A 23567-nucleotide genomic window follows, 5' to 3' on the forward strand; every position below is an offset into this window, starting at 1 on the left:
CTTGCTTCTCTCACAATCTAGAGTAGCCTAAAGTAGCAAACTAGTTATATTAATGACAAATTATTCTATTGTCCAAATATAATTCTTTCCAGGGTATTGATAGGCTTATATTGTCTTGAAGGAAATGGGATAGGATGGGACTCATATTTACACTTAAATAAAATATTCTATTATTATTAAATTAAAGTATTAAGTAAAGCCATAATTTGCATCTTCTTGAACAACAACAGCATATAGCTTATATTTTATCAGAGCCATTCTCAGAAGCTCCTGCTCTTGGATAGTTGAGAAGGCAAATTTTTTTTTTTTTTTTTTACAGGTAAATATAGCTGATTGTGCCATGAGTACTTTCTGAAGGATGCCTCTGACCTTTAAAACTTGTCATGGAGTTAGTAGAATATATTTACCTTCTAAACACACACACACACACACACACACACACACACACACACACACACACACATACACACAAGCTCTTAACAACAAAAAAAAGTCTGATGACCTTGAAGTAAAGAATAATTTTTTGGATTTTCTAGAAATCGAATTGAAGAACATGACATAACTTAATGAATAAAATTGTTGATCAAACCGATGTGAGAAAATTAAATATTGCTGGATTTGAGGCTTAATAAGAACATACTGATCATATGCTAATGTTACATAAAATTAAATATTTGGTAATTGGAAAATGGAATCCTTTGAGACTTTCAGAGACTGTTATATATTTGCATGTGAATAAAGAATTTTTTATTGTATCCATCATATTTTTGTTTTTGTACTGAAAGAATATTTTAGAAAAAGACTTAGGTGAATAGTAAAAATATTTTATTTCTAGCCAAATGCAGAGCATATCCAAAGCAATCTAAGTTAGATTTCCTTATATTTCCTTGTCTATATTTGTCAGCAACAGCCTTTCATTGTCACTTCATTGATTTTTACCTCTGGAGCAGACAATAATTTCTGGTTATAATAAATTGTGGCAATTTTTTCATTGTGCTGTGCTTTTGAGGGACCCTTTTTGCCCTAGAAAACAAGCACCTGCTAACATTCTCAAGTGGCCCAAGGAGGCTGCTACTGGACTAGACAAGGAATGGCTTAAGAGGAGAAGAGAAAAGGTAATGGAAACAAAAAGAAAAGGAGTTCTGCATAAAATCATACTATAATACTCTATTTTGTTACTAAGTAAAGGAAATGGAATTGCCTTTAACATGATTCCTTTGGCCATCCTTGATTTTCATTTTAATCAGTTATATGATATCTTAATATATTGTTCATATTCAGATGTGACATTTTTTTTAAAAATTAGGGATTGGGAAGAGGTTTGGGTATGCAACCTTCCTTGTGTGAGATGTTTTTGTAGGATAGATTGCATAATAAAGCTGTTCAGTCTGAAAATATATTTTTAAAACATTGCATTCTGGCCAGATTTCTGTCATAAGTAGAATTTTTTTTTTCATAAGTAGAATGTTAAAGAAGATTTGGAGAAAAATTGTGATTTACTATTATGATGAAATTTTTTTTCTGATGACAAACTCATACTTTGAAAGCTTCAAATTAAGGCTTACAAATAATGAAAATGATAACAAATAGTTTGGAGCTTGAAGTGGCATATAGTGCTATTAAAACAAAAAGAAATACAGATCAGATGCTGGAGTCAAATGACAGAGCTATAGAAAGTGAAGGAGGAAATTAGAGATGAGGATCAAACTGGAGGAAAAGCTGTCTCATACTTTTAGTCAATTACTTATTTTCCAGTGTTTTGTACTTTTCAGAAGTTTGCAAGTCACAGAATAACCTACTTTAATGATGTTCAACCAATTAATAAATCAGTATGTGCTTTACACATAGCACACACAAATAATGATTTGTTAATTGATTGAATATGATTGTTAGGTTTTTCTGTGACTTGTAAACATCTAAAAATTGATAGATGTTCACTTATATGGAATGGTGCCACGCTCATAATGAAGGGAGCAACAAACATAATGCTCTCTGAATCACTCCTTATTAGATTAGGTTTTGATTTATATAAATATGGTTTTCTGACCCATAATTTGGATTAAGCATATATAGTTTATTAGACTTTTACATGCTAATTCAGATGTTAAACTAATGAAGTACTGACATTTCTCAAGGATATTTATCCTGAGGTGATTAATAAATAATGGCCTATTTTTGTAAGAATTAATGTCCTTTGCAGATGTCTTTAAATTTGTAAGATATTCTCCCCCATCTGTTGATGAAAGTGACTTCCTATTTCAGTAATGATTGGCATCTGTTTTCTTTTCCTTTAGCTAAACTTGGAACTGAAGATATTTAGCCTGATTTTGATAACAGAAATTCAATTTAATTACACTCCACTAATATCCTATTATTCTGTACTTTTTCTCTAGTACTTTGGAAGTTTGCTTGTAATTTTCTGTGTGGAGCTAGCCTGTGGTGTTTGGACCTATGAGCAGGAAGTTATGGTAAGTTTGAAGGAGAAAACAAAAATATTCTAAGATTACAGTTGAACTAACTTTCAAAAAATATATGTTCTCTAAAGAGTGTTATAAGTTTAAAGGAACATTTTCTCTAATATGATACATATGATAAAAATCTTTTTTTCCTCTTTGGAAAATTTAGGGCATTTTCTTGGTTCATTGTAGGCACTTGATAAATACTTATTGATTGAGGGTGAGGGAGGGCATTCATTTAGGAGTTGCCTAATATATATATAATCTGATATTCTTCAAAAATAAGTTTGATAAAGTTCTGAGAATATTTTTAATATCAGACATATACTGAATTTAGTTCAGATTTTTCTTTAATACTGCTTGGAATGTCACTATGACTTAGCACTAAACGTATACTTGTTGGTAGAAAGTATATGCTGTCCAGGTTCACAGGCCAAAAAGTTTTCAGTTCACTAACAAGTATTATTTGAAGAGTTTTTAGTTTCAGTGTATAAACATTTCATCATATGGATTTGAAAATAACTTTCTCCCTTCCTTCTGTTCTATCTCCTTCCCATTCAACTGATATGATTTAGGGAAATAGGAATAATGCTTTTTCTTTTAAAAGTCAAAATAGTATTTGCTTTTTTTCATTATATTTGATAAGCATTTTTCCTATTTTGGGACATGTTGCAAGGTTTTATTTAAACTTTGCCATGTGAGATTTGCTTTGATATTTCCTTAATTTACTGTATTTCCCCTCATATATAGGTTCCATCGGAGAAAAAAAGCTTTATTCATTATAATTGTAAACACTTGCTGCTAATACAATACTTTATTTGCATAGCTATTGATATTAAACACATATACTCTCTTTATACCCTTTTCTGTCCATTATTTTAAAGTTTTTTTTTTCATATCTAATAGTTTTTATTTACCAGATATTTGCATGGGTAATTTTACAACAATGACAATTGCCAAACCATTTGTTCCAATTTTTCCCCTTCTCCCCCCCCCCTCCCAGATGGCAGGTTGACCAATACATGTTAAATATGTTAAGAGTATAAATTAAATATAATACACGTATACATTACCAAACAGTTGTTTTGCTGAACAAAAAGAATTGGACTTTGAAATAGTGTACACTTAGCTTGTGAAGGAAATCCAAAATGCAGGCGGACAAAATTAGTGGGATTGGAAATTCTATGTAATGGTTCATAGTCATCTCCCAGAGTTCTTTCGTTGAGTGTAGCTGGTTCAGTTCATTCCTGCTCTATTGGAACTGATTTGGTTCATCTCATTGTTGGAGAGGACCAAGTTCATCAGAATTGATCATACAGTATTGTTGTTGAAGTATATAATGATTTCCTGGTCCTGCTCATTTCACTCAGCATCAGTTCATGTAAGTCTCTTCAGGCCTTTCTGAAATCATCCTGTTGGTCATTTCTTATAGAACAATAATATTCCATATTATTCACATACCACAATTTATTCAGCCAATCTCCAGTTGATGGGCATCCATGTAGTTTCCGGTTTCTGGCCACTACAAAGAGGACAGCCACAAACATTCTTGTACATACAGGTCCCTTTCCCTTCTTTAAGATCTCTTTGGGATACAAATCTAGTAGCAATGCTGCTAGATCAAAGGGTATGCACAGTTTGATAACTTTTTGAGCATAGTTCCAAATTGCTCTCCAGAATGGCTGGATGTATTCACAGTTCCACCAACAATGTATCAGTGTCCCTGTTTTCTCACATCCCCTCCAACATTCTGCATTACCTTTCCCTGTCATTCTAGCCAATCTGACAGGTGTGTAGTGGTATCTCAGAGTTGTCTTAATTTGCATTTCTCTGATAGATACTATTTGGATCATCTTTTCATATGACTAGAAATAGTTTCAATTTCTTTATCTGAGAATTGTCTGTTCATACCCTTTAACCATTTATCAATTGGAGATTGGCTTGATTTCTTACATATTAGAGTCAATTCTCTATATATTTTGGAAATGAGGCCTTTATCTGAACCTTTGACTGTAAAAATGTTTTCCCATTTTATTGTTTCCCTTCTAATCTTATCTGCATTGATTTTGTTTGTACAAAAACTTTTCAATTTGATATAATCAAAGCTTTCTATTTTGTGATCAATAATGGTCTCTAGTTCTTCTTTTGTCCATGTATTTTTAAATACAAAACATTTCTTTTTAGTGCCTTAACCCTGTTTTTTGAGTGATCGTGAATTTTTTTATACATCATAACATATTCACATTGCAAGTACATATTTTGTTAGCAAATTAGTGATATTTACATAACTTACACAGTATACTTATGAAATGAATTTTAAACAATCAAAATATACTTGTCAAGTTAAATCCAGGCAAACCTGGATAAAGTTAAAATGTATTTGGCTACATTTCATGTTTGCCCTTCTTGCCTTTGCTGGACTAAGAATTTGCCTTTCTTAGCTAAGAATTCTATAGATTTACAAATTAAAATTCTATCATGTTGAAATCCTGTGAACCTAAAATTCTCTGGCTAATTGTTGATAGCTTAGTCAAGAGCATCTGTAATACAAATGGTGGGAGATTTTTGTTCCAAAACTTGTAATAACAATTCTGTCTACCATTGCAGTGGTATTTGTCAACTAGGCAGCACTTTTTTTTTTTTAATTTTTTAAAAAAAATATTTCTTTGGCCTCTAATATTTACCAAGCTTCATTTCTTCAAGTAAAAATAACAGTTTACATTCATTTCCCAGTGTTCTTTTCTGCATTGTTTTAGCTTTGTTAAAGTCTCAGATAATTTACTTCTATTTTTCCTTTCTTTTCTCTTATATTTTGTTCTTGAAACTGGAATCAAATCACTTAGTCTCATGTGATTGTACCAAATGCAGTACCATTTGAAAAGTATCCTGCTAGAGAGTTAATCCATTTCACCATGTTTCTAAGCCCTCCAGCTTTTAAGGCTTATCAGCCATTCATCTAAATGAATGGACTTTTTAATAAAGGGTTTTGGAAGATGAAGTTGTATATTAATTTTTAGGTAGGTTTAGCATTGTTTTTTTAAAATGTGCATTCATAAATGTTTCAATTTCAATGTGGGTATTATCTCCAGGGGAAGTAGCTCACTCCCTATCCATTGTTCTCCATATTATTTGTCTAGGCCCTTCTATTATAAATCTTTCACAGAGATTCACTTGACACTCTGTGGTTTTCCCCCTGAGGTCTCTTGGTAATGAATGCCAATGGAGTACATACTCTCTACATGAATTTATCTAATTCATTGGGTTATTTTTTGTTCTTACTTCATGACTAGCCCACTGCCTTTCTTGGTCATATAATTCTTCAACAATGATTTTTTTGGCTGCTTTTCCTTTGTAAATCTTTTAAAAAATTAGGGGAGGGAATTATGAATGCAGTAGTCAGCAAATATGAATATTCTTATATAAAAATAAGTAAATTGCTGTTTGTGCTCCCTTCTGTACATCTTTGTTTCTTCTATGTATTTTAATGTTTTGATAATACCCTTTTTTGTATTTCTACCATTTCTCACTAATTCATCCTTCACCCACCCACAGAAACCCTTCCTTTTAAGAAAAATATGCATTCAAACAAAACAAATCAGTACTTTGATAGTATCTGATTTTGTTATGCACTTCTTCATTGCCATAGCTTGTGACCACCATGTGACTTTCTGTAGTCCTTTAGGTGACCTGTAACTTTTATTCATTGAAAATTATGATATTCCATGCTCCATAGCCACATAACATCCCTAAAAGAAAATTAGTGTTAAAGAGATGTGTCTTTGTTTCAGAAAGAAGCCTGAAGTCATTAAAAGTACTGTACAATTTACCAAATGCAATCCAGCTGATTCGCCTCCTCTTTAATTCTATACCCCAGTTTATGGTGCATCTGGAGTGTCTATTCAAAATATGTGTGCAAACTGATAGACTAACTCAAGAGGCTATTTAAAGCCCTTGTTTTATTTTGATAATTTAATTTTTCAACTTATTAGTAAAACCAGTAAATGTGGGTTTTGTTAAACTCTGGGAAAGTAATAATAAAAATTGTCTTTTATAGTTTTTTAAGAATAAGATTGGCCCCTTTATATAAGTTTTTTTTCTAATTCAGGGTACCTCAAAAATTGATATTCTTAAATAAATTATTGAATGAAAGAATAATCTTGTTTTTGCTTTGATGCACATTTTTGAAAAGAAAAATAAGTCTTTTTTGAACTTTCTTATGTATCCAAAAGATAGATCTTTCCAACCTATCATCCAAAACATAGGTGCTATATAGCAACTGTGTTCTTGGTAGAAAGAGAGGAGGAGAAGAAGTATTTGGCTTTTTAAATAGAAAACCAAAGGAATTTTTGCAGTTGTGTATTCATATTTAGGCATTAGTTATTTTTTCCCCTGAGATTTAATCTGCTACTTTGATGTAAAAAAAAAAAAAAAAAAAAAAAAAAAAAAACTTTGAAAACTAAGTGAAAATTACAATTATGTTGATTCTTTTTGCATTTTAAAGTGGCATGTGCAGAGTTTATATTGGCACCTGTACAAATTTGAGACTCTGTATAAACATATGTGCTTCCAATTTAAGACAGTTTTAAGCTTGAAAGAAGAACTTATGACTAATTTCTTCCATCTACAAGATTAAAAAGTTAGGCAGACTGTTAAACTTAAAATAATAAACTCTTTCTTAAAAATTAAATATTATGTGCTTATACTGATTTATTGAACTGAAAGAAAACATAGGTGTACCCTTCACATTAAAAAACCTTATTCTTACACATCCAGATGGTAGCTTTCTTGAGGGGCAAAATGAAGCTAGTTGATTCTAAAAATTGATCCTGCTGCTACTATATGCATAGCTGGTAAAGTTAGTGCTCTTTTTAAATTATTCTTATTCTAAAAAAATTAATTTATAAACTTAGTGTTCATGCAGTGGAAAGTCCTTTTAAAATAAACTTTATTCCCTTGTCCAAGCAATAGCTTTTGAATAGTACTCTTTATGTTGCTTTTAAAAGTCAGGGGATTTAAAGAATAATTGACTGTCTTCTGACAAATCTCTGTTGAATTATTAAAAATAAACATGAGTTTAAAATTTACAAAGGAGATATTTTACCCTAACTATATTAAAAGCACACATTCACACAAACACAGACACTCAAATACAGACAGACACACACACACATAACCAACTTGTGGAATTAAATGTTGATTTGCAATTTAGGCATTTGCTGTTTTTTCCCTATTTTGATATTGAAATAATCAGATTTATTTAGTATCATATTTTAATTGATCCTATTTACAATTAATTGATTTTGTTCTGCAACTGCCTAAGCCATGTTTTTTTGTCTCTGAGCTTAGTTGAGAATTCAGCTGGCTTGTAGTGAGTTAAGTTTACAAATCCAGTCTTCTTGTTAATCACTGTTTTGTTCTTGTGTCAAGAAAATCTGTTATCCTTGAAGAATGCAGGTGGACACCAGGGAGTCTGATTTAGTATCTTTATACCACCAAGCTATCCTTCAAGGATGTCTGGCTTGTTATCCAAAGAAGTCTGGTCCACTATCTCTAATCTTGCAGGTAGACTCAAACAATAAACACTTCTTAGCCACAAGAGGGAAGGGACGGGTTGTTGTTAGCCCTTCATTCACAGTCTCCAGCTATTTATAATCTCCCATGCCTCAGCTCAGTAAGCAATCTATTGATTTCATACTTTACATTGTAGAGTTCTTTTTACTAATCATAACTTGCTCTTCAACTACGAAGTCCTGTTCTTTATTCTGTACTTCCCTAAAAAAGGTAAAAAAAAGTTAACTATTCTCTACCTTAAGGTTTTAAGTTTACCCAGAAAATCTATATCCTATTTTCTTTTTTTTTTTTTTTTTGGTAAATTAACATTTTCTAACAAATTGATCATTCTCAGAACTTTGTGCCTTGATTTACCTCATTTGGAACACAGCAATATAATGGTGTCTGTTGCGCATTATATCACTTTTTTGTGGTGCTAACTGCCTCATAAAAATCCTGAATAGATATATATTTGTAAAATTCTATTGAAGCAGTTAGGGATATTTTGTTATGTTACTTGTATATTGTTTCTCCATTTACTCATCAGGAAGGAGAGTTAGTAATTAAAATGTATAGAAAATTCCTTCTTGTCCTAAACAAAAAGAACATTGGATTTTTAGAATGGAGAACCTACACTTAAATCCTAACTCTGCTACTGCACTGAGTTGAAATCTTACTTCTGCTTCTTCTAGCATGTATAACCTTGAATAAGTCATTTGACCTCTTAATTTCCTCATTTGCAAAATTAAAAAACTATAGTTGATGGCTTCTAAGCATTGCTCAAATTGTAAGTTTATTATTTATCAACCATGAATGATAATCATAGATCATAGAGCTTGCAAAAGTTTCTCCCTCTCTGTTCTCTTTTTTGTGTACATTGATAACACTAAGAATGAAAGTTCCGTAGATTTCTAGCATCTGCCAAATTTTGTAGAATCCAAACTTCCATAAAATGTCCTTTGTGTTGATATATAGGAAACTAATAAAAGTTCACTCTAATAAAACAACAGATCCCAACATGTTATATCAGATCCTTAATGGCTTATCTTTTTTCTTTCCAAAATTGGTTTCAGTCTAATTGTTGTGATGTAGGATGACAAGTATATTTTATTAATAAGACTTTATTTAGTTAAATAGGCAGTATTTTGATGCTTAAGCAAGACATTTAAAATTAGATGTCCTCTGTACCCCTCTGGTATAGCTATGCTTTGAATTTTATTAGTTTTCATTTGCTATGTTGTCTCAGATGTTTGCCTTCATAGCCTGATTTAGATGGCAAGCTCCTAGAATATTTGGGCTTATGTACCTTACTCTTGACAATTAGGATGAATTTGTTTGTTGAACTTTTATAAGACTATAGATACTTAAAGTGGATCCAGATAAACCATTATTCTTCAAAAGATCCAAACTTTCTCTAGTGTGGGTAAGGCAGTCTCCAACACATCATACTATTTTCTTAAGTTTCTTTAAACAAAGTCATTTATTACCAATTAGCCGATCATCAAACATGGGAATCAGTAAGTGGTTTGGTTAGCAGCACCATCATAACTGAATTAAAAAAAAAACTTTTCTATAATCCTAATCTCCTTTAAAAAACTTATTAATTTCATATACAATATCTCATATATTTTCTAATTAATTCTCTTTCCGTATACCTATTTCGTTCATTATTTCTGGTCTCCTTTTTTTGCGCTGAATCAGATTGAATGTAGTCAGTACACCTAACTTCACAAGCTTCCTGAACTTCCATTGTTTATCATCTAAGATTATGCCAAAACCATATTGATAAAAATAGGCAACCAGAGAGATCAAATTTATATGCAGTTTCTACTATATATAGAGATTGGCACTGTGAGTGTATCTGAGGCTACTCCATTTTCACAGGCTCTCCATCACCTCAATTTTCCTACCCAAAGTTTCATGAATTTATTTAAGTTGCTAACATTTCTTTATTTTATAAGTTATCTCTTGCTTCATCTTCTGATCCTCTATATCCTATAGATAGGCATATGATTCAAAATTTCTCTTTTCTCCTCCCTGAAACCAATCTCTTAGCTTAAGTTTTATTCCGACATGATACCCTTTTCCAAAAAGTGAAACTGAAATGATGTTAGGATATTTGAATTGGTATTTCATCATAAATGGAGGCATTGTTTCCTAACGGATTTAAAAATTTCCTGTTTGACACTGGAATTCTGAAAGTTATTAACTATATGCTATGGTATTTCAAAAGGGATGTTTTTCTCAACAGAAATCTTTGCATTCAATCAGTCATTTATAATTGTACATGTCCAAAACTTTGGGTAGTTATTTTTTCCTATAATATATGGAATTTAAGGTTTATGTTAATGTCATGTTTTCCCAAGAGACCTAGGATCCTTAAATTAACTTTGTAAATCCCATCTTTAATGTTATTTACTTTGGCTTGTATAGTATAGAATTAATAATAAAGTTATTTTTTGCTTTCCTTTTGCCAATTTTTTGTCCACTTCAGTATTTTTGAGTTCTAAACCTTTGTTGCCTTTTAGATGCTATTGTTTTGGAGTCTCCATCATGTGTTTCAAGTTTGCCTTATTCTTTGAGAGCCTTGATTTCTGATGCAATCTTTCTTTTAAAAGTTTTATTTCTCTTTTGAATCATTTTGGATTTTCTTTAGGGAATTTGCACAGCTGTTTCTTTTGATTGCTTTCATCAAAATATCATATTTGTTATTATATCCTATGAAGGGGAATCTTACTCATTTTCCTTTCTATTTTGATTAAATTTGTTGTCGGATATTATCTGAAAGTTTGGAACTCAAAAATATAGAGGTGGAAAAAATTGGCAAAAGAGAAGCAAAAGAATTGAATTTTTTGTTTTGGACATTTCCTTTTACTCCCAATAGCTTATCTTGACTGCCTTTTCACTTTGCAAACTCTACTTTTTTTTTTTTTTTTTTTTTTATTGTGGCATCCACTTTTACTTTTGCACAGATTCCCCTCTCCCCAAGCCTGGATGTCCGAGTTCTGGGTTCTTTTTTGACTGTAATTAGCTCCATGGGATTAGAAGTGGGATTCTGTTTCCTCCTCCCTTAGTCATAGAATAATCTTTCCCTCTAGCTGACTGGAATACCACATCATTCCCTCACTGCCACCACTACCCATAAACACACAACACTCAGATAATTGTGCTCCCTTTCCTTCTTATGACTGGTCTGGATCAGTGTTTCCCACCTTTTGAAGATTATCTTGTGGGGTCAGGTTAGGAGTTACCATACCCAGACCTCAAAATACAAATGTGTGAGTTTTTCTACATTAATTGTTCTTAGCATGCCATTTTGGAGAAGTGTTGTCTGTGGGGAAGATGAGTGGAACTTTCTAAGTATTTTAGCTCTGACACAATACTCTGCCTTCTTATCTTGTTGATTCAGGCTTAATTACTATAAATTTGGCTTATTTCCTTTTTTTAGAGGTTGTTAGATTAGAGCAATTATGCTGAAAACAGTTACTGTGGCATATTACCTAATTCGTGGTCCTGTCTCTGTACTGCTCAGCTGGATCCATTAGCCGTAACATTTTTTCCTAGTGCAAGTTAGAAATTTTCCTGTTAACAATTAAGTAGATCCTATGGACCTTCCTTATTCTTTTTAAAAACATAATATCCTTTTTTCATATAAATTCTATTTTTCTTAGGTGTTTTGTTTAATTCCAGTTCAATTTTTTTTCTGTGTTCTGTTCTTTTGCTAATATATCTCTTTTTCCCCATTTTTAACTGTTTTTTTTTTTTTTTCTGGTACATTAATTAAAAAAAAATAAACATGTCTTGTAAATCATAATGGGAGAGAAAAATCTGAACAAAATGAAAAACCATGAGAGAAAAGAAAAAATAAAAGGGTACATTCAGTCTCCATACTTCTCTCTGTAAATGCAGGTGGCATTTTCTATCTAAAGTTTATTGGGTTTGCTTTGGATCATTGAATGGCTGAGAAGAACCAACTCTTTCATAGGTGATCTTCATACAGTCTTGCTGTTACTGTGTACAATGTATTCCTGGTTCCACTTGTTTCACTCAGCATCAGTTCATGTAAATCTTTCCAGATCTTTCTAAAATCAGTTTTTTTCATAATTTTTTATAGAACAATGATATTATTTAGCCATTCTTCAATTGATGGACATCTACTTATTTTCCAATTCTTTGCCATCACAAAAAGTGCTGCTACAAACATTTTTGTACATGTGGGATCTTTTCTCTCCTTTATGATTTCTGTAGTAGCACTACTGGATGAAAGGGTTTTTTAGCCCTTTGAGCATGGTTCTAAATTGCTCTCCAGAATAGTTGGATCATTTCACAACTCCAACAACAAGGCATTAGTGTCCCAATTTTCCTACCTCCCTTCCAACATTTATCATTATCTTTTCATCTTAGCCAATCTGAGAGTTGTTAGATGGTACCTCAGAGTTGTCTTAATTTGCTTTTCTCTAATCAATACTAATTTAGAATGTTTTTTTCATATGACTATAGATAGCTTTAATTTCATCATCTGAAAATTGTCTGTTCATAATCTTTAACCATTTATCAATTGGGGAATGTCTTATATTCTCATAAATTTGACACAGCTCTTTGTATATTTTAGAAATGAAGCCTTTATCAGAAACATTGGGGATAAATCCCGCTCCCCCCTCTGCAATTTTGTACTTCCCTTTTAATCTTGTTTGTGTTGGTTTTGTTTGTGCAAAAACTTTTAATTTAATGTAATCAAAGTTGCCCATTTTGCCTTTCATGATGTTTTCTTTAGTCATAAATTCCTCCCTTCTTCAAAGATCTAATAGTTAAACTTGTAATGCAGGAGAAACTGAGACAAGATAGAGAGATTAGAGAGATTTAATAATTTATTAAATGGGAGACATTTACTGGGACCAAATGGATCCACGATTTGGTCCCAGGGCTGAATGAAACTATTGTCTCAAAATTCAGCAAACAGTGTGAGTTCTCAATGACCTATATATACATGGCTCATACTCAGGGGGTAGATTGAGGCAGGGGCAGAGTCAGGTGCTGAGAGTGGGCATAGGACTTTGACAGGGTGGGGTGAGCCACCAGAGATGGGGGAGGCATCTTGATAAGATGGTATCTGACATTCCAATAGCTTGGGATGGGGAGAGGCATTCTGATATTCTAAATCATAAGATCTTTTATCCTCATCAAATATTCTGATAAAGAGGGAGGGAAGGTTTTGCAGGATTGAGCTTTGAGCTGAAGCAGAGAAACTGAGTCAGTACTAGGTTAGGATAATTAGGGAAACTGAGTCAGGACAATAAAAGAGAACTGTGGTATAACAAACTATCGTATGCTCTCCTAATTTGCTTATGATATCACTCTTTTTGGTATGGGGTGCGAGATATAGGTCAATGCTGAGTTTCTAATAAAATTGATTTTCCAGTTTTCCCAGCAATTTTTGTGAAATAGTGAATTTTTAATCCTAAAAGCTGTAGTTTTAGCATTTATCAAATACTAAGTTACTATAATTGTTGATTATTGTGTCATGTGAATCTTAGCCAGAACCAAATGGTTTTGATGACTGCTGGTTTATAATGTTGTTTTATTTCTGGTACTGATAAACCATCATTCTTTATATTTTCTCCCCATTAATTCCCCTGATACTATTGCCCTTTTGTTCTTCTAGATAAATTTCATTATTATTTTTTTCTAGCTCTATAAAATGAATTTTTGGCAGTTTGATTGCTATGGCACTGAACAAGATCAATTTAGGTAGAATTATCATTTTTTATTATATTAGTTCAGCCTATCCATTAACAATCGATATTTTTTATGTTTTTAATTTTTTTTTTATTATTATAGCTTTTTATTTACAAGATATATGCATGGGTAATTTTTTAGTATTGATAATTGCAAAACTTTTAGTTTCAACTTTTCTCCTCCTTCCCTCCACCCCCTCCCCCAGATGGCAGGTTGACCAATATATGTTAAATATGTTAAAATATAAGTTAAATACAATATATGTATATGTGTCCATACAGTTATTTTGCTGTACAAAAAAGAATTGGACTTTGAAATAGTGTACAATTAGCCTGTGAAAGAAATAAAAAATACAGGTGGACAAAAATAGAGGGATTGGGAATTCTATGTAGTGCTTCATAATCATCTCCCAGAGTTCTTTCGCTGGATGTAGCTGGTTCAATTCATTACTGCTTTATTGGAACTGATTTGGTTCATCTCATTATTGAAGAGGGCCATGTCCAACAGAATTGATCATCATATAGTATTGTTGTTGAAGTATGTAATGATCTCCTGGTCTTGTTCATTTCACTCAGCATCAGTTTATATAAGTCATTTATGTAAGTTACTCCAGACCTTTACAAAATCATCCTGGTGGTCATTTCTTACAAAACAATAATATTCCCTAATATTCATATACCACAAGTAATTCAGCCATTCTCTAATTCATGGGCATCCACTCAGTTTCCAGTTTCTGGCCACTACAAACACGGCTGCCACAAACATTCTTACACATACAGGTCTCTTTCCCTTCTTTAAAATCTCTTTGGGATATAAGTCCAGTAGTAACACTGCTGGATCAAAGGGTATGCAACCATTTTATAATTTTTTGAGCATAGTTCCAAATCATTCTCCAGAATGGCTGGATGTATTCACAATTCCACCAAAATGTATCAATGTTCCAGTTTTCCCACATCCCCTCCAACATTCCACATTATCTTTCCCTGTCATTCTAGCCAATCTGACAGATGTGTAGTGGTATTCAGAGTTGTCTTAATTTGCATATCTCTGATTAATAATGACTTAGAGCATCTTTTCATATGGCTAGAAATTGTTTCAATTTCTTCCTCTGAGAATTGTCTGTTCATATCATTTGACCATTTATCAATTGGAGAATGGCTTGATTTTTTATAAATTAGAGTCAATCATATATATATATATATATATATATATATATATATATATATATTTCGTATTTAATTTATACTTTAACATATTTAACATGTATTGGTCAACCTGCCATCTGGGGGAAGGAGGGGAAAAATTGGAACAAAAGGTTTGGCAATTTTCAGTGCTGTAAAATTACCCATGTATATATCTGGTAAATAGAAACTATAATTAATAAAAAAAAATTTAGGGTCAATTATCTATATATTTTAAAATGAGACCTTTATCAGAACCTTTGACTATAAAAATGCTTTCCCAATTTATTGCTTCTCTTTTAATCTTGTCTGCATTTGTTTTGTTTGTACAAAAACCTTGCAATTTGATATAAACAAAATTTTCTATTTTGTGATCAATAATGATCTCTAGTTCTTCTTTGGTCATAAATTCTTTCCTCTTCCACAGGTTTGAGAAAAAAACTATCCTATGTTCTTTTAATTTATTTATAATCTCATTCTTTATGCCTAGGTCATGAACTCATTTTGACTTTATATCTTCCCTTATCTTGGTGTACGTTGTTAAGTGTGGGTCAATGCCTAGTTTCCGCCATACTAATAAACAATTTTCCCAGCAATTTTTGTCAAACATTGAGTTATTATCCCAAAAGCTGGGGTCTTTGGGTTTGTCAAACACTAGATTATTAAAGTTAGTGACTATTTTGTCCTTTGAATCTAACCTATTCCACTGATCAACTAGTCTATTTCTTAGCCAATGGTTATAAAGCTATAATACAATTTTAGACCTGGTACAGCTAGGTCACCTTCATTTGATTTTTTTTTTCATTAATTCCCTTGAAATTCATGACCTTTTGTTTTTCCATATGAATTTTATTGTTATTTTTTCTAGGTCATTAAAGTAGTTTTTTGGGAGTCTGATTGGTATAGTGCTAAATAAATAGATTAGTTTAGGTAGTATTGTCATCTTTATTATATTTGCTTGCCCTATCCAAGAACATTTAATATTTTTTCCAATTGGTTAGATCTGACTTTATTTGTGTGGAAAGTGTTTTGTAGTTAAGCTCATATACTTCCTGATTTTCCCTTGGCAGGTAGATCCTAAATATTTTATATTATTGGTAGTTACTTTAAATGGAATTTCTCTTTGTAACTCTAAGTGTTGGATTTTGTTAGTGATATATAAGAATACTGATTACTTATGTGGATTTATTTTGTGTCCTGAAACTTTGCTAAAGATGTGGATTATTTCTAATAGCTTTTTAGTAGAATATCTGGGGTTCTCTATACCATCATATCATCAGCAAAGTGATACTTTGGTTTCCTCATTACCTATTCTAATTCCTTTAATCTCTTTCTCAACACTTATTGCCAAAGCTATCATTTCTATTACAATATTGAATAGTAATGGTGATAGTGGGCAACCTTGTTTCACTCCTGATCTTACTGGGAATGGTTGCAGTTTATATGTAATATATGATGCTTACTGATAGTTTTAAATAGATGTTACTGATTATTTTAAGGAAAAGTCCATTTATTCCTATAGTCTCAAGTGTTTTTGATAGGAATGGATGTTGGATCTAATCAGATGTTTTTCTGCATCTATTGAGATGATCATATGGTTTTTGATAATTTGGTTATTAATATGGCCAATTATATTAATAGTTTTCCTAATATTGAACCAGCCCTGCATTCCTGGTATAAATCCTACTTGATCATGGTGTATTATCCTGGGGATTATTTTCTGTAGTCTTTTTGCCAATATCTTATTTAAGATTTTAACATCAATATTCATTAGGGAGACTGGTCTATAATTTTCTTTCTCCATTTTCAGCCTACCTGGTTTAGGTATCAGTACCATGTCTGTGTCATAAAAGGAATTTGGTAGGACTCCTTCATTCCCTATTTTTTCAAATAGTTTATATAGCATTGGGGCTAATTGTTCTTTAAATGTTTGGTAGAACTCACGTGTAAATCCATCTGGTTCTGGGGATTTTTTCTTAGGGAGCTGATTAATAGCTAGTTCTATTTCTTTTTCTGAAATGGGACTATTTAAGCAATTTACTTCCTTCTCTGTTAATCTGGGAAACCTATATTTTTGGAGGTGGTCATCCATTTCACCTAGGTTATCACATTTATTAGCATAAAGTTGGGCAAAGTAACTCCTTATTATTGCTCTAATTTCTTCTTCATTGGTGGAAAGTTATCCCTTTTCATTTTTAAGATTGACAATTTGATTTTCTTCTTTCCTTTTTCTAATTAAATTTACCAAAGTTTTATCTATTTTATTGGGTTTTTTTCATAAAACCAACTCTTAGTTTTATTTATTAATTCAGTGGTTTTTTTACTTTCAATATTATTAGTTTCTCCTTTTAATTTTAGAATTTCAAGTTTAATATTTGATTGGGGGTTTTAAATTTGGTCTTTTTCTAGCTTTTTAAATTGCAAGCCCAATTCATTGATTTTCTCTTTCTCTATTTAATTCAAGTAGGTCTCTAAAGATATAAAATTTCCCTTTATTAACACTTTGGCTGCATCCCACAAATTTTGTATGATGTCTCATCATTGTCATTATCTTGAGTGAAATTATTAATTGTGTCTATAATTTGCTGTTTCACCCAATCTTTCTTTAAGATGAGATTATTTAGTTTCCAATTACTTTTTGGTCTATTTACCCCTAACTTTTTGTTGAATGTAGTTTTTATTACATCATGATTTGAAAAGAAAGTATTTACTATGTCTCCCTTCCTGTATTTAATTTTGAGGTTTTTATGTCCTAATACATGGTCAGTTTTTGTATAGATTCCAAGAACTACTAAGAAGAAAATATACTCCGTTCTGTCACCATTCAGTTTTCTCTAAAGATCTATCATACCTAATTTTTCTAATGTTCTATTTACCTCTTTAATTTCTTTCTTATTTGTTTTGTGTTTTGATTTGTCTAATTCTGATAATGCAAGGTTGAGATCTCCCACTATTATAGTTTTGCTTCTTGCAATTCTCTTAACTTCTCCTTTAGGAAGTTAGATGCTATACCATTTGGTACATATATGTTTAGTATTGATATTGCTTCATTGTCTATGCTACCTTTTAGCAAGATATAGTTTCCTTCCTTATCTCTTTTAATTAGATCAATTTTTGCTTTTGCTTGATCTGATTTAAGGATGGCTACCCCTGCTTTTTTGACTTCACCTGAAGCATAAGAGATTCTGTTCTAGCCTTTTACCTTTACTCTGTATGTATCTCCCTGATTTAAATGTGTTTCCTATAAATAGTATATTGTAGGGTTCTGACTTTTCATCCAGTCTGCTATATATAGCCTCTGATTTATGGGAGAGTTCATTCCATTCACATTTACAGTTAAAATTATTAATTCTATATTTCCTTCCATCTTATTATACCCAGGTTATACTTTTCTTTTTCTGGCTCCCCCTTTCCCCATTTATCAGTATTAAATTTATGGGCACATTTGTGTTACACAGCTCTCCTTCTTTAAGATCCCTCCCACCCTATTTGAATCCCTTCCCCTTTCTTGTGCCCTTCCCTTATTACTCTTTTCCTTTTCCCTTTTCCTCTCCCACTTTTTAATGAAGTGAGAGAAGTTTCTCTGTAAACCAAATATGTCAATGATTTTCTCTTTGAGCCAACTCTGATGAGAATGAGATTCACATAATGTTCCTCCCCCTCTCTAAATTCCCTCAGATATGATAGGTTTCCTTTGCCTCTTTGTGGGATGTAATTTCCCTCTTTTTATCTCCCCTTTTCCCTTTTTCTGACACTATCCCCTTTCCATTTCTACTTCCCTTTTTATGTTATATCAGTAAAATCAAATTATACATGTACTCTTTATGTATATCCACAACAGAAATACAGTTCTCAAGACTTCTTTTTGCCTTTTTCTGCTTCTCTTGAGTCCTATGGTTGGAGATCAAATTTTTAATTTAGATCTGTTTTTTTCCTTAGAAACAAATGGAATTCATCTGTTTCATTAATGTCCATCTTCTTCCATGGAAGAAAATACTCAGCTTATCTGGTAGTTTATTCTTGACTCCATTCCAAGTTCTTTTGCCTTTCGGAATATCAGATTCCAGGCCCTTCAATCCTTTAAGGTGGTAGCAGCCAGATCTTTAGTGATCCTTATTGTGGCACCTTGGTATTTGAATTGTTTTTTTTCCTGGCTGCTTGTAATATCTTTTCCTTAAGCTGATAGTTCTGAACTTTAACCACAGTATTCCTTGGAGTTTTTATTTTTAGGGTCTTTTTCAGAAGGTGTCTGAATTCTTTCAATGACTATTTTACCATCTGATTCTATTATATCTAGGCAGTTCTCTTTGATAATTCCTATAAAATAGTATCTAGGTTCTTTTTTCATCATAATTTTCGGGAAGTCTAATAATCCTCAGATTATCTCTCCTAGATCTATTTTCCAGGTCTGTTGTTTTTCCAAGTAGATATTTAATGTTTTGTTCTAATTTTTTTTGTTGTTGTTTTTGTTTTTGTTTTGTTTTGCTTCACTGATTCTTAAGGTCTCAAAGAATCATTCATTTCTCTTTGTTCAGTTCTGATTTTTAATGAGTTATTTTCTTCATTAGCTTTTTTTTTTTTTCTTACTTCTTTTTGTATATGTCCAATTGAGTTTTTAAATGTGTTGCTTTGCTCTATGGAAATTTTTTTCCATTTCACTAATTTTTTTTTTTACTGAGTTATTTTCTTTTTCCAATTCACAAATCCTACTTTCTTGGGAGTTCTTTATCTTTTCCAATTCACAAATTCTGTTTCCCTGCACTTCCTGGGAGTTCTTTACTTTTTCCAATTCACATTTCAGGAAGTTGTTACTCTCTTGCATAGCTTCTCTTTCCTTTCCCCATTTTATTCTAGCACTCTTTTAAGATTCTTTATAGTTTCTTCTAGGAAAGCCTTGTGTGATGGGGACCAGGTTACATCTCCTTTTGTGGTTTTGTCTGGAGATTATCTGCTATTAGTCTCCTTGGGGTTGAAAACCTGCTCTCTTTCTGTATAGAAGCTATCAAGCCTCCTTTTGATCTTTTTACTCATTTTTTAAAAAGCCTTTAGGGTCTGCCTTCATGGCAAGGAGGTTACCAGCTTCCTCTGCAGACCAGTGATAGGTATATGGACAATAGCTGCCATGCCAATGGGCTGCAAAGAGCAGCAAGGTGCGGGAGTGCTGTGGGAAAAGTTCCCCACTGGAAGTGACTCAGATCTGGGTATCAAGTTGAGCTGTGGAAGTGCCCAGCAAAGAACCCTGCTGTGCAGATTAGTGACTGCCCTGGGGTTAGAGGCTGAGCAGCAAAAGTGTCACTACCCCAGACTAAAACCCAATGTGGGTATTAGCAGTTGCCCAGCAAAGAGCCCTGTGGCACCAGAAGTGTCTGCCCAGGGGAGCACAATTGTGCTGCAGAAGTTCTATTGCCCAGGTTGAGCCTCCCACTGTGTAGATTAGAGGTTGCCCCAGGCTGTGCCACCCCTGCCTTGCAGATTTGTGACTGCCTTTTAGAGCCCCATGGTGCAGAATGCTGCTGTACAGCTTGTTATGGTCTGTGCAGAATCACTTCAGGTTTTGGGTGGGTATAGCCAGATCCTGTTAGGTTCTGGTGTTTTTAAATTTCTCTACTGGTATACTGCTTTGCAACCAAAGCAGAGCAGTTAGCCTATGGCAGAGTCATCTCTGTAAATTTTCTAACCATGGAGGCCATCACGCCCTGCCTGCTCAATATGCTAGCCTCTGGTTTTATCTTTGTTTGTGCTGGTATGTTCTGGCACTCAGGACAAACCTTTTCTGGAGATATTCCAGATTATCTTTGGCTGGTAAGTTGTTGCACTTCTAATCTTCATGAATTTTACCAGTCAAGCGCTAATTTTGAGGCTGAATTTAATAATTGGTTGTGAGGGTATGAGAGAGGTTCAGAAAGTCACGTGTGCCTTCTTTGCCATCTTGGCTCCACAATTGATATTTTTCCAATTGTTTAGATCAAACTTTATTTGTGTGAGAAGTGTTTTGTAATTGTCTTCATAAAATTCTTGGGTTTGTCTTTAGAGGTAGACATCCAAATATTTTATTTTGCCTACAGTAATTTTAAATGGAATTTCTCTTTTTATCTGTTGCTGATGGGTTTATTCAATAATATATACAAATGCTGATAATTTGTGTGGGTTTATTTTACATCCTGCAACTTTGCTAAAGTTTTCAATTGTTTCAATAGGTTTTGGATGATTCTCTAGGATTCTCTAAGTATCTGCAAAGAATGATAGTTTTATCTCCTCGTTGCCTGTTCTACCTACTTTAATTTATTTTTCTTATTGCTGAAGCCAACATTTCTAGTACAACATTGAATAATAGTGGTGATAATGTTTCTTTGTTTCTCCCCTGATATTGTTGGGAATGTATCTAGCATCTCTCCATTAAAAATAATGCTAGCTGATGGTGTTAGATAGATACTTTTTATCATTTAATAGAAAACTCCTTTTATTCATATGCTCTCTAGTGTTTTTAATAGAAATTGGTATTGTATTTTGTAAAAAACAAAAAAAAAAAACAAAAAAAAATACTTTTTCTGTTTCTATTGAAAGTATCATATGATTTCTGTTAGTTTTGTTATGGTAATAGTTTTCCTGATATTGAAGCAGCACTGCATTCCAAGTGTAAATGCCCCTTGATCTTAGTGTATTATCCTATTAATAAATTGCTGTAATATTTTTGCTAATGTTTTATTTAAATTTTTATATCAATATTTATTAGGGAAATTGGTTTTTTATTTTCTTCCTCTGTTTTGGTCCTTCCTGAATTGGGTATCAGAACCATATTTTTGTCATAGAAGGAATTTAATAGGACTCCTTCTTTACCTGTTTTCCCAAATAGTTTATATAGCATTGGGATTAATTGTTCTCTCGATGTTTGGATGACTTATTCAATTTTTTTCTTTCTTTTTTTTTTTTTTTTTCTAAAATGGGTCTATTTAAGTAATTTATTTTTTCTTCTGTTAATCTGGACAATTTGCATTTTTGTAAATATTCATCCATTTCAACCAGATTGTTAGATTTGCTGGCATATAATGGGGCAAAATAGGTCCTAATTACAGCTTTAATTTCCTTTTCATTGATGGAAAGTTTACCCTTTTCATTTTTAATGCTGGTAATTTGTTGTTTTTTTTTTTCCTTTCCCTTTTCTAATCAAATTAACAAAAGGTTTATCAATTTTATTAATATTTTCATAAAATCAACTCAGTTTTATTAATTACTGCAATATTTTCTTACTTTCAGTTTTATTGATCTTTCCTTTGAGTTTCAGAATTTCTAATTTGGTATTTAATTGGGGGTCTTAATTTATTCTTTTTAATTTTTTTTTTTAGTTTCATGCCAATTTATTCAACTCCTCTTTATTTTATTTATGTAAGTGCTTAGAGATATACAAATTTCCCCAATAATTGTTTTGGTTGCTTCCCATAGGTTTTGGTATATTATGTTATTGTCATTCTCTTGGATGAAATTTTTGATTGTATGATTTGTTGTTTGACCTACTCATTCTTTAGAATCAGATTATTTAATTTCCAATTTGTTTTAGTCTATTTTTACCTGCCCTTTTTTTTTGGAATACAACTGAATATATTGAATATAATTTTTATTGCATCATGGAAGCATTTACTATTTCTGTCTTTCTGCATTTGATTGTGAGGTTTTCAAGCCCTAATACATGGTCAGTTTTTGTTTAAGTGCCATGTACTCCTGAGAAAAGAGTATAGTTCTCTCTGTCTCTATTCATTTTTTCTCCAGAGGTTTATCATATCTAAGTTTTCTAAGATTCTGTTAGCCTCCCCAGTTTCTCTTTAATTTATGGTTAGATTTATCTAATTCTGAGAGGGGGGAGGTTGAGGTTCTCCCACTAATATATGTTTTGCTGTCTATTTCTTCTTTTAACTTGGCCTAACTTCTTTAAAAATTTGGATGCTCCACCACTTGTTTGCCAATATGTTTGGTATCACTACTATTTAATTATCTATGCTACCCTTTAACAAGATACAAATTTTCTTTTTTATCTCTTTTAATTAGATCTGTTTTTATTTTTGCTTTGTCTGAGATCAGACCTGCTTTTTTTTTTTTTTTTGCTTCAGTTGAAGCATAATAAATTCTGTTCTAGCCTTTTATTTTTACTCTGTGTGCTTTGCTATGTCATATGTTTCTTATTAAAAAAACATATTGTAGGATTCTATTTTTTGATTTACTATGCAATTCACTTCTGCTTTAAGGAAGAGTTCTTCCCATTCACAGTTGTTATTACTTGCTCTGTATTTCCCTCCATTCTATCTTCCTCCCTGTGCATGCTTTTGTTTTCTTCCTACCCCATTCCTCCTTAGTAGTGTTTTGTTTTTAACCAATCCCTCCCTCTTTCTGCCTTCCCTTCTATCACTCTTTCTCCCTTCTCTTACCCCTTTTTTTCCCTAATGATTCTGCCTTCCTTTCTATCCAGACCTTTCCTTTTCTTTCTCTTTTCTCCTAATACTTTCTTATAGGGCAAGATAAATTTCTGTACCAAACTGAATGATTGTTATTCCCTCTTTGAAGCAAAACCTTTGAGATTAAGCTTCAGACAATGCTCATCCCCCTTCCCTTCTTTCCCTCTATTGTAGTAGTATTTTGTGTCTCTTCATGTAAT

The 23567-nt window shown here is 32.3% G+C and overlaps 1 protein-coding gene across 2 annotated transcripts in view; it reads left to right on the plus strand.

Annotated features, from left to right (window-relative positions):
- The window catches only part of TSPAN12 (tetraspanin 12), a 102848-nt gene that overhangs the window by 44575 nt on the left and 34706 nt on the right, over nucleotides 1–23567 (plus strand). For both annotated transcript variants that reach the window (XM_074268163.1, XM_074268164.1), the window contains one exon: nucleotides 2394–2468. In XM_074268163.1, coding sequence (XP_074124264.1) covers nucleotides 2394–2468 — 75 coding nt within the window. The remainder of the gene's footprint in view (nucleotides 1–2393; nucleotides 2469–23567) is intronic.

The sequence above is a fragment of the Sminthopsis crassicaudata genome, chromosome 5 (genome assembly GCF_048593235.1).
Source record: "Sminthopsis crassicaudata isolate SCR6 chromosome 5, ASM4859323v1, whole genome shotgun sequence".
NCBI classification, from domain to species: domain Eukaryota; kingdom Metazoa; phylum Chordata; class Mammalia; order Dasyuromorphia; family Dasyuridae; genus Sminthopsis; species Sminthopsis crassicaudata.